The 15,988-nt window shown below is 34.6% G+C and overlaps 2 protein-coding genes, 1 long non-coding RNA gene and 3 other non-coding genes across 6 annotated transcripts; 2 read left to right on the top strand and 4 right to left on the bottom strand.

Moving 5' to 3' along the window:
- The first annotated feature begins 517 nt into the window (after positions 1-517).
- LOC105967205 (aspartic proteinase CDR1) lies at positions 518-1,753 on the top strand. Its single transcript, XM_012991802.2, has one exon. It carries the CDS (start codon positions 518-520, stop codon positions 1,751-1,753), a length of 1,236 nt encoding a protein of 411 aa, XP_012847256.2.
- Positions 1,754-1,925: 172 nt separating this feature from the next.
- Positions 1,926-1,998, bottom strand: TRNAE-CUC (transfer RNA glutamic acid (anticodon CUC)). Its single transcript has one exon. It is a non-coding gene; the product is annotated as a tRNA-Glu (tRNA).
- A 2,529-nt stretch (positions 1,999-4,527) lies between these two features.
- Positions 4,528-5,739, top strand: LOC105967196 (aspartic proteinase nepenthesin-1). Its single transcript, XM_012991790.2, has one exon. It carries the CDS (start codon positions 4,528-4,530, stop codon positions 5,737-5,739), a length of 1,212 nt encoding a protein of 403 aa, XP_012847244.2.
- Positions 5,740-6,001: 262 nt separating this feature from the next.
- On the bottom strand, positions 6,002-6,074 carry TRNAE-CUC (transfer RNA glutamic acid (anticodon CUC)). Its single transcript has one exon. It is a non-coding gene; the product is annotated as a tRNA-Glu (tRNA).
- A 3,908-nt stretch (positions 6,075-9,982) lies between these two features.
- On the bottom strand, positions 9,983-10,055 carry TRNAE-CUC (transfer RNA glutamic acid (anticodon CUC)). Its single transcript has one exon. It is a non-coding gene; the product is annotated as a tRNA-Glu (tRNA).
- A 3,909-nt stretch (positions 10,056-13,964) lies between these two features.
- On the bottom strand, positions 13,965-14,835 carry LOC148765927 (uncharacterized). The gene is made up of 2 exons (XR_016029069.1): positions 14,712-14,835; positions 13,965-14,305 (listed from the first exon to the last, which is right to left on the bottom strand). It is a non-coding gene; the product is annotated as an uncharacterized LOC148765927 (long non-coding RNA).
- Positions 14,836-15,988: the final 1,153 nt, after the last annotated feature.

The raw sequence follows: 15,988 nt of genomic DNA, 5'->3' as shown, positions 1-15,988 counted from the left end.
GCGTATATTCATAAATTCTAAAAAGTATCACACACATTAACATATGTATGTATGTATGTATCTTGTCAATTATATTTGTGTATCCACAAATTATATATGGGATAAATATGTTTTAGTATGTGATTAATATTTATTAAAAAAATATCCGAACACCACTAAAAGTGAAAAGGAGACTTACGATTTTATTGGGTGGAAACTAAAAATATCGGGCATGAGTCATATGCGTAGTTTTGGTTTCCGAAACGTATCGAAAACACCTAACCTAAGCAACCCTAAATCAATATCTATCTCCACGTTAAAAGATTTAATAAACATGGATTCTATATGCAACCTTTAACACAATTAAATGACTCTCTTATTATCTCCATAGTTATTAAGAGATGAACCCAAATCTAAAAAACAAAGTAGTCCTTTTCATGTTAATTAAAAAAAAAAATTTATTTACATACACATCTCTCTATATATATATAGATGCAAGACAACACCAAGAAAACACGATATAACATATTCCTTAACCATGGTTACAAAATCACCATCTCTAGTGCTACTATTAATACTCCTATTGCTGCTTCCTTATTGCCACCATTGCAAGGTTTTACAATCCACAGCTTTAACCTTAAACCATGTCCAAAACAACACACACACCATTGCGAAAGATCACTACACGTACCCTAATTACATAATCCGTCCGCACATCTCCCGTTACGGTTACAAGGTCCTAATCGACGCAAGCATCGGCACACCCCCGTCGAAAAAGACGTTCATCTTCGACACGGCAAGCCCCATCACGTGGACGCAATGCACCCCGTGCACCAAATGCTTCCCCCAAACGCTCCCTCTCTTTGACCCCAAGAAATCGACCACCTACAAAAAGATGACCAAGAATCACAACCTCTCCGATTTCTTCGACGACAGCATGGAATACGAGGCCCGGTACGTCTTCGGCCACTACTCCTCCGGCATCATGTCCCTCGACACCTTCACTTTCCCTTCCCACACCGGGTCCCCCGAGATCCTAAGAAACTTCGTATTCGGCTGCGCGAACAACAACGTCGGAGATTGGCCCGAGAACACTCCCATAACCGGAATCATGGGCATGAACCGGTCCCCTCTCTCCTTAATCGGTCAAATGGGGTCGAGAGCGATCCGACGTTTCTCTTACTGCTTGCCGAAGATCAATTCTCCGGTCAAGAGGACGGTTTTGAGATTCGGGCCGGACGTCAAGATACGAACGGGCCTACAGTGCACCAAGTTCTTGAAGATCAAGACGAATATGTACGACGTCGCTTTGGAGGGCGTGAGCGTGTTGGGGCGCCGACTGAAAGTGCCAAAGGGGACTTTCTCCGGAGGGTGCCAGCTGGACACGGGAGCCTCCGGTAGTAGGATCGACTCGCGGGCGTATAAGATGATCCTCGACGTGCTATCGCAGTACTTCGACAAGTTTAAACTGAAGAGGCTGACGGACCCCATATACGAAGGGCAGCTGTGCTACAACAAGAAACCGGGGTTCAATAGTTATCCGAACATGACGTGGCACTTCAAAGCATCCGGTTTGTGCAGAGGAGCGAATGTTCAGATCGGTGGCGACAGCTTGTTCGGACACGAAGGTAATATATTTTGCATGACGATGTACGGGCTGCCCAATAGGTCGATTCTCGGGGCATTTCAGATGCAGAATTATAGGTTTGTGTATGATCTTGTTGGGGGACAGGTTTTATTTGGTTCTGAGGATTGCTCTAAGGACAAGCCTTGAGTAAATCTGATGATGATCTATTATTATACATTACAGTGTAATTAACTGTTTTTGTGCAATCTGTAAGTTTGAAATGAAATAAAATGCGCAGAAAACTAATAAATAACTATCAATTAAAAAGTGTACTTAATTATGTTAGATAAAAATATCAGAATAAGTGAAAATATAAATCTTCCGTTGCCGGGACTTGAACCCGGGTCTCTCGGGTGAGAGCCGAGTATCCTGACCAACTAGACTACAACGGATTAATGTTGACTCTTAATTATTTGTTATTATTCATTAATTAAGTATTATATTCATAAGGTTCTATTGTAGTACATTATTATATTAAGTATCAGCAAATATTAATTATAGATAAATTGAAAAATGCAAAATCTAATCAGAGATACAAATTGTTCTAATATAATGAATATTGAACTCTCTTGAAATGCAGCTGGTTGACACAAAAACATTTGAGAGCTTAATTCAGGTCTGGATAAAATTTATAATAATTGAATTTGATATGTCTACCTCACAATCGTCTTCTGAGAAGGAGAGATGATATTACATATTTTTTTACTGAACTATGATAAAATTATATAATGAATTATTAGTATATATGTTAATATTGGTGTTAATATATAAATTTGCATGATTTTTTTTCTTTTTTTCTTCTTTTTTTTTTTAATGATTTTCACAAGTTAAGTATATCATAGAAATTTATCCTATTCTCTATATATATTTTATTGTTAATATTGAGCTTTCATTGAACCATCTGGTAAGCCAACTCAATTCATTTATACTTAGGGGTGGAAATTGGAATGGAATTTTCGAATTTCCCCAATTGCGATCGGAAAATATCCAAATTTGGAACCGTATTTATCATTTCGATTTTCGAAGTTCCGATTTCCGATTTTTTCGAACATATTTGGAACGGAATCGGAATTGTATATAAAATTACTGGAAATCGATTTCCGATCTGATTTTAGTTCCGAATATTTCGATTGTTTTTACTTTTTTGAACTATATAATTTAATTTTATGATATATTTTGTAATTCCATAAGAGTGCGTTTCGATGTAGGGGTTTGGAGGGGGATTTGATTTAGGGAAGGGATTTGAAATGATACCAATTTTGGAGTCATTTGAAATCCACCCCAATTGCTCAAAAAACAACTAAAAAAGGATGGGTGTGAATTTGAAATTCATCTCCAAATCCCTCAATCCAAACAAATCTAGGGAATTTGTTATTATGGATTTTGAAACCCCTCCATCCAAATGCACCCTAATATAACTTATATTATATTTTATATGAAAAATATAAATAGCGAAGGGTTAACTAAATTCAAACCTTAGAAAATATAGGTATGAGAAACTCTCTCTTATATTTTTTTCCTTTTCAGGATTTTTTTTTCAATTTGTTGTTCCTACATGTGGTTTTGTTTATCGCGTTATGTTCCTCTTTTGAATTTTCTTGCATTATTCTGCAAAATTTCGAAAAATGTAGAAAAATATTATGAAAATTCGCATTATATCCAAATTTGGAGCAACAGATTATAAACTAACGTAATTTCCAAATTTCCGCTGATTCCGATACGTTCCGAAATCGGAATGAATTTTTGCATTTCGATTTTTTGGAAAAGAAACTGGAACCCATTTTTTATTTTCGAAAAAAATAAAAAATTTCCGAAAAAATCATTTTCGATTTATTCTGTCCGATTTTCACCGCTAATTTCAGATAAGATAGAAATAGAAAACTTGATATTTGCTGGAAAAAAAGTTGTGTAAATATAGCTTATGAGTTTTTTTGTAGGATAATAGTATTTATCACTATAACTCCCTAAACTCCCCTATATATGTTGGAACATGTCTAAAAGATTACACCATTCACTTGTCATGTTTCTAGCATTACTCCAAAAATGTGTTTAAAAGAATGTATCTTCAAGGTGACGTACGAGAGCGGCCAATCATCGTCCGGCATCAGATCGAGACTTTCACTTTTTCATCGAACAATCTTTTCTATCAATAATATATGTGAAAGGCAGTGCTGGATATTTGCCGTATTTTTGGCCACCGGTTTCCTCGACACACGAAGAGGGCCAGTCGCGTTGCATGAAGTGGGATATTGCCGGACGTTACTACACCTGTTGATGAGAGATATAGAATGCAATAATTGGACGAGATACAAATGTATGAGGTATGTGAATTTAATTCATTGTACATATATGTAATTTATAGCTGATGTATGTTGAGATTTGTATGTGAATTTAAATGTAACTAATGTTGTAGATAATCATTGTTGGCCATGTATTTTTGTTTTATGTTTAGCAAATATGAAAAAGAAAATTAAACAATTTTGATATTCGCTTCGGGCTTCAATACGGGCATTTTTCCGGTTTCCATTTTTGCAAAAAAAAACTCTGTTTTTGTCGTTGTTATTGATAATCGTTGCTTCATTTACAACTTGACCTGAAAACATTTCCAAAGAGTTAGATTGAGATTTTTTATTTCCTGTAAATCACCGTAAATAAATAAACAAGATAAGATGTGTATAGATTTAATAGAGATAGATTATCATTTACTACATATTAGTTTGAAGAAAAAGCTTTCATTATATTTGTTTATTAGAAAAATTCTCTTCATTACTACTATTTTCCACCATTAAACCCTTTGGTTATCTCAATACACAAATGAAATGAAAAGAAATATGTTATCAATGGAGATCTCTTTTACCTACTCCTATATAGCCTATAGAAGTTTAACCTAAAAATTCCATCTCTATTCAACTCTATTATATATGGCTAAAACATTGCACCTTCTACTTTTTCTCTTTCTATCTCTTCTCCAAAGATGTGTATTTTCAGATGAATCACAAGGTTTCAGCCTTAATCTCGTCCGACGAGAAATAACCGACAATGATATTTTCCCCGACACGATTCGGCCCCGGATCACCCGGTCCTCGTACTTGTACACCATCGATGCGTCAATAGGCACGCCGCCGAGAAAAAAGACCTTCATCTTCGACACGGGGAGTGAACTAACATGGACGCAATGCACGCCGTGCGTCCATTGTTTCAAGCAAGACTACCCATTATTCGATCCCAAATCGTCGACCTCCTACAAAAGACTAACCTCGAGTCACGCCCTCGCGCGATTCTTCCAACGCTCCAGCAATGGGGAGTGCATCTTCAACATGATGTACATGAGCGGCCAATCGTCGTCCGGCATTGCGTCGGTCGAGACCTTCACTTTCCCGTCGAACAAACGTGGGGCCGAGAGTGTAAAAGGGGTCGCTTTCGGATGCTCGAACAACCATCGAGGCCAAATGACTAGCAACACTATGGTAACCGGGATCATGGGCATGAACCGGTCCCCTCTCTCCTTAATGAACCAAATGGGCACGAAATTGGCTCGACGATTCTCTTATTGTCTCCCGAAACTTAGTTCTCCCGTTAAATCGACATTTCTTAGATTTGGAAACGATATCAAGGACAAAGGAAGTTTCCAGAAGACCAGTTTTGTCAGCGCGGGAAACGACTATAGTGTGAGTTTGCTGGCCATAAGCATCAACGGTCGACAATTGAGCCTTCCCCGGGGGGCTTTATCGAAGGGATGTGTATTGGATGTGGGTAGTGGTGCATCTGATATCGAGATGGGGGTTTATAAAGTCGTTTTGAGTGTGCTTAGAGAACATTTCGATAGGTTTAACCTCACGAAGGTTAATGATATTCCGAGTCCTCTAGGGGATTTATGCTACCGTGTACAACAGGGGTTTAGAAGCTACCCGAGTATGGTTCTTCATTTCCAGGGGTCAAATTTTGAGATTGGGGCGGCGAATTTGTTCCGTTTTCGAGACGATTACTTTTGCTTGGGAATGTTCGGAAGGCAGGGTATGTCGATGACGATGCTACTTGGAGCTTATCAGCAACAAAATGTGAGATTTGTATATGATGTTGGCAATGGGAAACTCTTGTTTGGTAAGGAGGACTGCTCCCAAGATAAAGCTTGATGAAGAATTGTATTCATCATGGTCACATTTTTTTTAATCAAGAAAATGTATTATGTGTTGCGATCATGCCATTGGATATAGAAAATAAATAAATTCAAGATTGGAATGAATAAAAATTGTTGTGATAGCAAAATAAATGCTTAAAGATTGGAATGAATAGATGTCTGGTAATTTTAACATAAAAGGACAAAAGATCCAAAATATATCTTGACAATTGACATAGATAAACAATAAAAAGGAAAAGGAAAATAAAAATATAAATTTCCGTCGCCGGAACCTGAACCCGGGTCTCTCGGGTGAGAGCCGAGTATCCTGACCAACTAGACTACAACGGATTTATGTAAGTGTTCCTGTAATTAACAATATTATTGTACGTGCTATTTTATTATCAAGTAATTTTTCCATTTGCTTATATACTGAAGATTGCAAAACATCGGTTTAATGCATGTTTCAGTATGACTTTGAATTTTTGTTTTTTAGATATAATAATATTCTGAAGTTTATGAAGTATCGGTATCTCTTTTCTCTCCACTGTCATGACGACATCTATCATCTATGTGCAGTGGTTTAAAACCCCAAGCGGCGGTTAAGATACAATACCTCGTCGCCCTAGTCTCGTAATTCGCCAAACTCTCGCTTGAACAATTGATGCTAATTTATGTTTTAGTTCATTTCTTTTCAAAAAGGAATTTTTTTATTTCTTGTTGTTTTCTTTCAAGATTTTTATTTAATTAGAATCAGTTTCTCTGTGTGTGTCTTGCTGGTGAGCTCTACTAAATTTAAATTTTTTAAGTAGATTATGTAATTTCGTAGTGGATTACGTTAATTTTGTAGTGGATCTCGATAACTTGTAGCTGATTTCAATTTGGTAAACTTGATGTTGAATACCACAATTCTGTAATTACATATACCGTATTTGTAGTTGATTCTAAGAAGAAGAAAAAAAAAAATTATAGTTAATTAAGGTATTTTTTTAGTTGATTTTGAAAAAAAAAAAATAATAATAAAATGAAATTACAAAACTGAAATTGTAGTTGATTACGCAAATTTTTATAGTTCATTCCAAAAAAATGATAAAAAGTTCAAAAAATAAAAACGAAATTAAGAGGGGAAAAAATTAACTGAAAAAAAATGCTTAGATGTGGGGTAGTGGGTAGTGTAGAGTGTACATTGCGAAGGGTAAATTTGGAATAAAAATTGATTGGATATATCCCTAACTTTAAAAATTTGGTTGGACCGTTCCTAATTAAAACAAGCAAAATTTGAGTATATGAGAGAGCCCGTGTAATATTTCATAGAATAAAAAAAAAAAAAAAAAAAATTGGTATAGAAAAATAGATGGGATAATTTTATTTGGGGAAGAAATTTAGAGGAAGATTTGAAATGACTTTAATTTGGAGTCATTTGAAATCTACGTCAATTGTTCCATTTATAAGTGTTAGGGATTTGTTATTATGGATTTGAAATATCTCATCCAAATCCTTCCATTCAAATGCACCCAAAGAGTTTGATAATATAAAACTTGCACCAAAAAGGCGAAATCCCTCGCCCTCAGGGCCCCCATCCCTTAGCCCGACAAGGATTGTTGTTATTAACGGTGGAGCAGGCTTCCGACATCGCGGGGGCCTAATATACACTAAGGGTCCATTGGAAAAGATTTGATTTGAGAAAATTATTTGAAACAACTTTAATGGAGGAATGTAGATTTAAAATTTCTTGTCAAAACCCTCAATTCAAACAAGTGTAAGGGATTTGTTACTAGGGATTTGAAATCCCTCCTTCAAATCTTCTCATCCAAATGGACCCTAAAGATATTCTAAGAAGGCTGGTCGTTTTGAGTGTGCTTAGAGAGTATTTCCGATAGGTTTAATCTCACAAGAGTTAATGGTATTTTGAGTCCTCTAGGGGAATTGGGTTGTCGTCTACAACGGGGGTTTCGAAGCTATCCGAGTATGGTTCTCCATTTTCAGGGGTGCAATTTTGAGATTGGGCCTGAAAATTTGTTCCGATTTGTTAATGATCGGTTTTGCCGGGTATTGTTCGGGACGCATGATGTGACAATTCTTAGATCTTATCAGCAGCAGAATATGAGGTATATATATGATGTTGGGAATGAGAGACTCTTTTTGGTAAGGAGGATTGCTCCCGGGATAAAGTAAAGCTTGATCGAGTTGGGATACATTCTCATTTGTATCATTCAGAAAATAATAATTCAAGATTGAGAAATAAAATTTGTTTGTTATATCTTGGCGAAATGAATGGTTTTGGAGAAAATGCGACAAATAGAAATCGTCTGCCTTTGTACACACTAATTTAAAATAAGGGAAAATTTGCTAGACACTCCTTATTTTGGACTTATATAGGTAGAGATTCTTTCATTAGATAAATATAAACTAAAACAAGGGGAAATTTGCTAAACACCCTTTATTTTGGACTTATATAGGTAGAGATTCATTTCATTAGATAAATATAGGTAGAGATCCTTTAGTCAATAAAATTAATTGAAATAAAGTAAAATTATTAGTATATACCCATAAATACTCTCAATTAATATTTATATAAAAATAGTTTTTTATTTAAATAATGGAACACATTCCACATATCACTCTACCTATCATTTCTCTTTCATCTCTCCTCTTCCACATCTCACTCTCACGTGTCTATCTCTCTCTCTCTCTCTCTCTCTCTCTCTCTCTCTCTCTCTCTCTCTCTCTCTCTCTCTCTCTCTCTCTCTCTCTCTCTCTCTCTCTCTCTCTCTCTCTCTCTCTCTCACACACACACACACACACATGTTTCTCTCTCACCCACATTTCATCTCTCTCTTCTCCATCTCACCTTTGTATTTATATATAGTTAATTATAATTTTTGTTTTTATTTTCTAATTGGTGTTGTTTCAATAAACTACCAAAGTTATTTAAAAGGACAAAATATGTTTGCAATAAAAAATAGAAAAATGCAAATTGCAATTTGAAATAGAAAAAAAAATTATAACAATATTATATGATGTGCAACAATAGTAAATGAAGTGTAATATTTTCACAATAAATTATATTTATTGTCCACTCGTACTATCGATGAACTTCTTCATGTCAGCGACAACAACCGAAAATGGTCTTCTTTCTTTTTTACCCGGGCATGTATGAGTTGAACACTCCCACGATAGAATACAATGTAAAATCTTAAACCTACAAAAAATAAATTACAAACTTTAATCACAATTTACTAATTGCAAATTTAACGAAAATAGAAAAAAAGAAAAAAAAAATTGTGATTGCAAACAACAAACAACGTATGCAAGTTCAAACAAGATTTGCAAAATACAAACTGAAAAAAGCAAAGTAGAAAACTCCTTGCAAACATGTGTAAAAAGAGAGAAAAACTCCATATAGCAAATGCAAACTCCTAATAATAAACTCGAAATAGTAAAATGCAAACTCAGTATAGTAAATTGAAACTAACAACAATCAAATCTTAAATCTCAAGAATTAAAGATGCAAACTTAAAATATAGTTACATTTAAAAAAAAAAAAAAAAAAAAAAAAAAAAGACACTACTAAGTACTAACATCAACAAATCCTGCAATTTATATTTGATTTCTCGGGGATTCGAATTCATCATCCTCGTTCGTTGTCTGAAGGGAAAAAAAAACGGGTTTTTGAATGAGTATTAAAAAAATTGAACAATCATATGTACATGTAATTAATAGGAGTATTGTTTACCGAAACTAAATCGTGTTTGAGCCATTGTAGAAATCACAAACAACAGATGAAGAAACAACCGACAATGTCTTCAAACAACAAACGATCTTCAAATAGCAAACGAGAAAAGGCAAAGAAAAAAAATTGATTCCAACGTAAACAACAAACCAAAATTTGTAAATTGCTAACGGTTCGAGGACCCTACCTATGGCAGACTCAATGCGATTTTTGGTTAGTTTTGGTATTGATGAAATCGATATTTGGGAGCGGTGGAATTTGATGAAATCGATTCTTGGGAGCGGTGGAATTTGAGATTGAGAATACTTGAAATTTGAAATTTTGGAATGGGTTTGTTTTGAAATGTAGGTTCTGGAGATTCATTCTCATTTGTATCATTCAGAAAACGAATGTTCATCATTCTTCAGAAAATGTGACAAATAAAAATCGTCTCCCTTTTTACACTAGTTTTAAAACAAACATTAAAGTAAAAAAATAATGTTTTAATAATAAACATTAAAATTGAAAAGCAAAAATGCGGTTAATCTTCCGTTGCCGGGACTTGAACCCGGGTCTCTCGGGTGAGAGCCGAGTATCCTGACCAACTAGACTACAACGGATTGTTGTTAAACTGAGAACAATAACTTTGAAATAACTATACATGGCCCAGTTTGGATGGGCTGATCCGGGTGGATAGTTCCTCTAATCCACTCGGATCTCAGCTTTGGTTTAGCCCAACTGGGATCTGGATTGCACTTGGGCCCGGGTCCGGATCATGGATTTACTGGATCTCCCATCAGCCCGAAGGAGGTGAGATTGAGTAATCTCATCCGACTCTCAGCCCAATCAATTACAGTATATTACTTTTATGCCTTGAATATTTATTTCTAATTACAAAACTACCCCATATATATATGAATTACCCCAAAAATTATTGATATTTTTACCAACTCCAATGGAGAGACATCAAAATGGAGCATTAAACATTCATTTGATACTTGATATAATACTTTGATACTTTTAGAAAAAAAATTCACTCCAACCATAAGTATCAAATAGATTATCAAATTTTAAATATATGAATAATTATATTATTAAAAGCCATGTGTCAAATAGTGATAGGTCAAATGAGTGGTTACATTTTTGATACCTCTTTTTCCAGGGAGTATTTTTGCACCTCGGGGTGGTTGAATATCAAAATAGTTCTCATTTTGATGCCTCCATTGGAGGAGGATTTTTTAATTTTGGAGCATTAAAGTGGTAGTTTTTTAGTTTGATACCCCATTTAATGCCTCCATTGGAGTTGCTATTAGCCCTAGATTTTTACCGACATAGCACCGCCGTTCTTCGTTCTTCTGCTTTTCTCCACTGTGGTTGGTAGTTTTTTCACCGAGGTAATTATTCGGATAATCGACTCATCTAGGTTCTCTAACACGCTCCTTTCTTCGTTTTTTAGGCCCCCTAAACCGGAGTAATAACAGATTGATTTCACAGATTTCGGCCCTTCGCATCCGAGAATTGTTGAAGAATTTTGGGTTCATATGGGTTTCGATTTTTTTATTGTTCCAATTATCCGTTCCTTCATCTCGTAATTAAATTTATTTGTTTCCGTTTCGCAGGTGATTTTCGATTTTAGTTTCGAAGTAGTTCGTAGTTTGGCCGCTCGCTTCTGTTTCGCCCCAACGATTCCGGTGTTGCAGCTGGTAGACGGTTCTGCTACACGACGATTTAAGGTGAGTTCTCCGATGGGTTTAAGCTCTTTTTTTATGTTACGTATTAAGGATTGAGAAAGGTAGCATTTATTTGGGAAAAAATAACCAAATTCTTTTTTTGGGAAAAGTAGTGCAGTTCTTTATATATTGTTTTTCGATAGTGATATATATTGTTTTTTTCTAAATATTGTTATATATTATAAATGTAATGAGAGAGGGATTTTAGGGATTTAAACCAGAATAATGTAATAAGTATACGTGGATTAAGGTTTTAAAAAAAATTATTCGGTCAATTTCTTGGAATACTATTTTTTGACAAGATCTATAAATGAACAGCCTGATCTTTTGTCACCATCTTATATTTGAATTATTTAATATTGAAGTCATATAGTTAAATAATATATGGTGTTACTCTTCATCTTTCGTGACCATCTTATACCCTTCGTGAATTTTTCTACATTTCCGATATCAAAGTGGACAAGATTGCTATACTAATTATTGAAAATCTGGCTTTGCTTATACTGTGTTTTTTTCAATGCGATAATTTGTTCGTATAGGCAAATAGGGTTTCAGCGGAAGTTTCAATTAGTAAAACGAAGTGATTACACATCATGAAATTTTGTGTTTTATTTGAATTTGATCCCACTCGAAAACGTTGGGTAAGAGCACTTAACAACCTATTAAGGCTTCGTTTGGTGGTCAAGATAGAATTAGTAAAAGTAATTAAAATATGCGAATCTTTGAGAGCCAAATTGTATAATTCTCGAGCCAATTTGTTAAAAATTTATCAATCATATTTTATCTTGTCGACGAAACTAGGTATAATTTTCAAGTGTTAAGTTGACCAATATGCAATTATATGTGCTTTTTTTTTGGCTAAGGAGAAAGTTGTCTTTTCACGTGCGAATCAGGTTTTGGCGTACATTCTGATGTCAGCATCATCATCGGCAGCTACGAGAGTTGCTGACTGGATTTCAAATTGGGGAGGAAACCAATTTACGTTAATGGACCGCCTCAATTAGTATGTCTTTTCTAGCTTTCATTGCCTTTGCCTTGAGCTCCCTTATATCTGGTTACAATCTCTGTAATCGAGATTCGACTTGACGCCTCATCGATCTCTGTGTGTATATATATATAAACATATTTGGAGATTTTATGCAAGAATAATATGTATACGAATTCGGAAGGTGTTCATACGCACATAGTGATAGGTGATATATATAGTGGTTTTTTTTAACTTTGGTAGAATTGAAGCTGAGTTTGTAAATGAACTGTTCATGTAATAAATAAATTTGCTGTGGAATTTGCCCTATTTTTCATTTGGTAGTATTAATTGTACATGATTAGGGATGGCAAACGGGTACGGGTTTGACGGGTTTCTGGTGTGGAACCGACTCATTTGGTGCAGATTCAGGTTAAAAAGTTGTAAATTTTGTTTTGTTACAACTTGAATTAGATTAAATTTTGAAAATACTTATACATTCTTTTGACAGCAAGTATCATTTTGATATTTCGACTTGTATTGCAGAAACATTAGATTAAATTTGAAAATGAAAAACAAATCGGCATGTGTTCCTTGATTTTCTTTGACCTTTAATCATCGAATAACGGTTTTTCGAAGAAAAAAAACCATGTAAAAAGAAATTAAATTAAACAATTGCTGTATTTTCAGACTCTCTTAATTATCAAACAAATCGGCATGTGTTCCTTGATTTTCTTTGACCTTTAATCATCGAATAACGGTTTTTCGAAGAAAAAAAAATCATGTAAAAAGAAATTAAATTAAACAATTGCTGTATTTTCAGACTCTCTAATTCAAACAAATCGGCATGTGTTCCTTGATTTTCTTTGACCTTTAATCATCGAATAACGGTTTTTCGAAGAAAAAAAATCATGTAAAAAGAAATTAAATTAAACAATTGCTGTATTTTCAGACTCTCTTAATTATCAAATGTCACTCCAGCAAAGTACATATTTATTTGCACACAATTTCAAAATATTGATAAAGAACTAACGAAACATTGAAAAATAAAATTGAAAACGAAACAATCTCAGGCCTTTACTACTCTCCTGCAAGCTCGATTTGTGAATTTACCGTATATAAAATTTGAGAGAGAGAGAGAGAGAGAAATGTAATTTTAAATTATTTTTTTTTTATAAAAAAAGTGAGTCAATGGGAAGGAAATATAAAAAATATATGAATAATATTATATTTATGGTATTTAATTAATAAATAATCATATAAAAGAAAAAAATTAAAAACCCGGTTGGACCCCGGTTGAACCGGAACCGGTCCAACCGTGACCCAGTAACTTGACCGGGTCGATGTTCGGTCCGGTTTTCAAAACATTGGTTTTGCTTGTGGCATACTCAAATTGGAGTTGTTATTTTTCAAAACATTTATATTTTTTATCATACTATACTACTGGACTGGAATGCAAAATAGGATGGACCAAAACGTGAGATTTTCTTCACAACTCTTTCCTCTTTACAGTTAATAAAATATGTGTAAACCCACAGTAATCTTTAAAGATGAAATCACTTGTAGGAACTGCTGCACACACACACACACACACACACACACATGTAAGAGGAAATCACAGCACAGGTTCACCATATGATATTGGCAAGCAAGAAATTTACTTTCCACAGTTAAAACCCGGATTAGTTTTTACATCTAATAGTCAAATTCCTTGTATGCTGAAATAAATGTACCACAGAAAACACTGTTTTCACATTACTAGTTGATTTTGATGACTGGCTAAGAAAATCTAAACACAGTATTTATCTTGTTTGACTACTCCGAGCACAGAAGGATTGCATGATTGGCGCACATCTGCTCCAATGAAAGAAAGATATGTATAAGAAGCTAGCAATTCTTCAGCTAGCCGTGTCCAGAGTTTGTGCTTTAATATGTTCAAAAGAATATACAAGTAACATATTACAGTATTCATTGTTAAGAAAACAAGTGATGTAAATTTGTGCCCACAATATAATTGCTTACGGATGAAAAAGATTGCAGAAAAGTTGGAAACTCAGTGATGCCTGAGGCTGAGCAGCTCAATATCGAAGATGATTATCCCTAAGGTTGAGCCTTCTCCATTGGCTAGACGTGTTGGATTGAATATTGTAGTGAATAGCCTCTGTCTGTCAAAAAACTGCAAACCAACCAAAGATCAACTAGTTATTATCTCGTCGCCCAATAAATCGACCTAAGATAACTCAGTAATCTCAATTCTCAAATTTCGGCTTAGGTAGTTTTCATGGAACTTAGAAACCTTCAACAAACTTCCTCCTAATTTACATATTTTACAATAACTCCTCACGTTAATGTACTTACTTCCGATTCCCATGTTTCATTCGAGTTTCTCAAAATTTTAACATTTGCTCTATAGTAGTACTAGTAGTAGTAGTTTATGTAAAATATGCGGGCATCCGACATAATTTCATTTCTCACATTCGTAGATTAGCAGTAATTGAGTTTAACTGCTGGAAATGGTATATGGCATAAAAAATTTAACATCCTCAAGCAAATACAAAGTTACTCAAGAGAAAATTACATACATTAGGTGGGATGGGTTCCTGAGATGTATTTTGATATCCTTCAGATGGAGGGATAACAACTCTGCGAATGCCACCTACTTTCATTGATCTCACAGCTGATTCAATTCCAGATATGACCTAATTTATATAAGTTTGTATGAATGAGAACAGAAAAACAGCCTACCTTCAGAACACAGATACATAAAACTGAAAAAACATGTATATCTTTCTCAGCGCCATCCTTGCTTTGCAGCCAATCTTCCATAGTAATGTATTATAACCTTTGTTTACCCACCCCAAAAAGCAACAAACATCAAATTACTTTAATTGTTATTAAAAAACAAGTAACGAGGTAGTTGAATAAACCTTGTCGCCGCCATCGCCGATTCGAAGCTCCAAGGCTTTGACACCACCAGAATTTGCAGAGAAGATTTTAGTGGACGGAATTTGAGGAAGAGATGGGAAATGCAAATTATATGCGTTACATTGCAAAGCAATATTTTACAAAGTGTCCGGTGTATAATATAATAATAAAAAGGGCTTGCAAGGGATGGAAATTTAATTATCTGAAAATGTTAGGGCTGAGTTTGTAATTAAAGGAAAATGGGAGGAAAGAATATGTGCAGCAAGCAATATTTTAAAAATGACTGGGGTAATATAATAATAATAAAAAGGGCTTATTAGGGGTGGAAATGTAATTATCAAAAAATGTTGGGGCTGATTTTATAATTACAGGAAAATGGGAGGAAAGAATGGTTTTAAAAATTCACAGGTAAAATGCCTTGCAAGGGGTGGTAATGTAATTAACCAAATTATCCCACCAAATCCTCCCAACCATTCCTGAGTTTGACTCATTCGGATTCAATCCCACAGACCCGTATCCAACCAACCAAACCCGAAATACCATCCATATTTTACTAATCCATACAGTGTAATTTCCATATGAAGCCTCAATCCCATCCCATCCCATCTCTCCAACCAAAAGGGGCCATAGAGATTAATATACTATATACTTGCTCAACCTTCGTTGTTCTTTGTCTATTTGTTCTTGATTTGTATCAAATAACTTTTCCCATTTGCTTGTGTATTCAAAATGTTTAGTGGGTGTAGGCGTGTAGCACTTTGAGAACACAATTTTGTTACTAATTTATGAAGCAGTATTGCAATTCTAAATGACAAATAATATGACTGGTAAAGCTACTTGGTCAGATCCTGGCCAGCCAGAAAATAACAATTATATAATTTTAGAAAAAGTCATTAGGTTCAATCACTAATATGTCCTTAAATTAAATATTCGA

Source organism: Erythranthe guttata, chromosome 13 (genome assembly GCF_056151865.1).
Source record: "Erythranthe guttata isolate IM_541 chromosome 13, IM_541, whole genome shotgun sequence".
In the NCBI taxonomy this organism is placed as follows: Eukaryota; Viridiplantae; Streptophyta; class Magnoliopsida; order Lamiales; family Phrymaceae; genus Erythranthe; species Erythranthe guttata.
This window is presented reverse-complemented; position numbering and strand designations above follow the sequence as displayed.

Bases quoted from the DNA above. Each gene is read 5' to 3' on its own strand.
- LOC105967205 (XM_012991802.2), top strand. From the start codon at position 518: ATGGTTACAAAATCACCATCTCTAGTGCTACTATTAATACTCCTATTG.
- LOC105967196 (XM_012991790.2), top strand. From the start codon at position 4,528: ATGGCTAAAACATTGCACCTTCTACTTTTTCTCTTTCTATCTCTTCTC.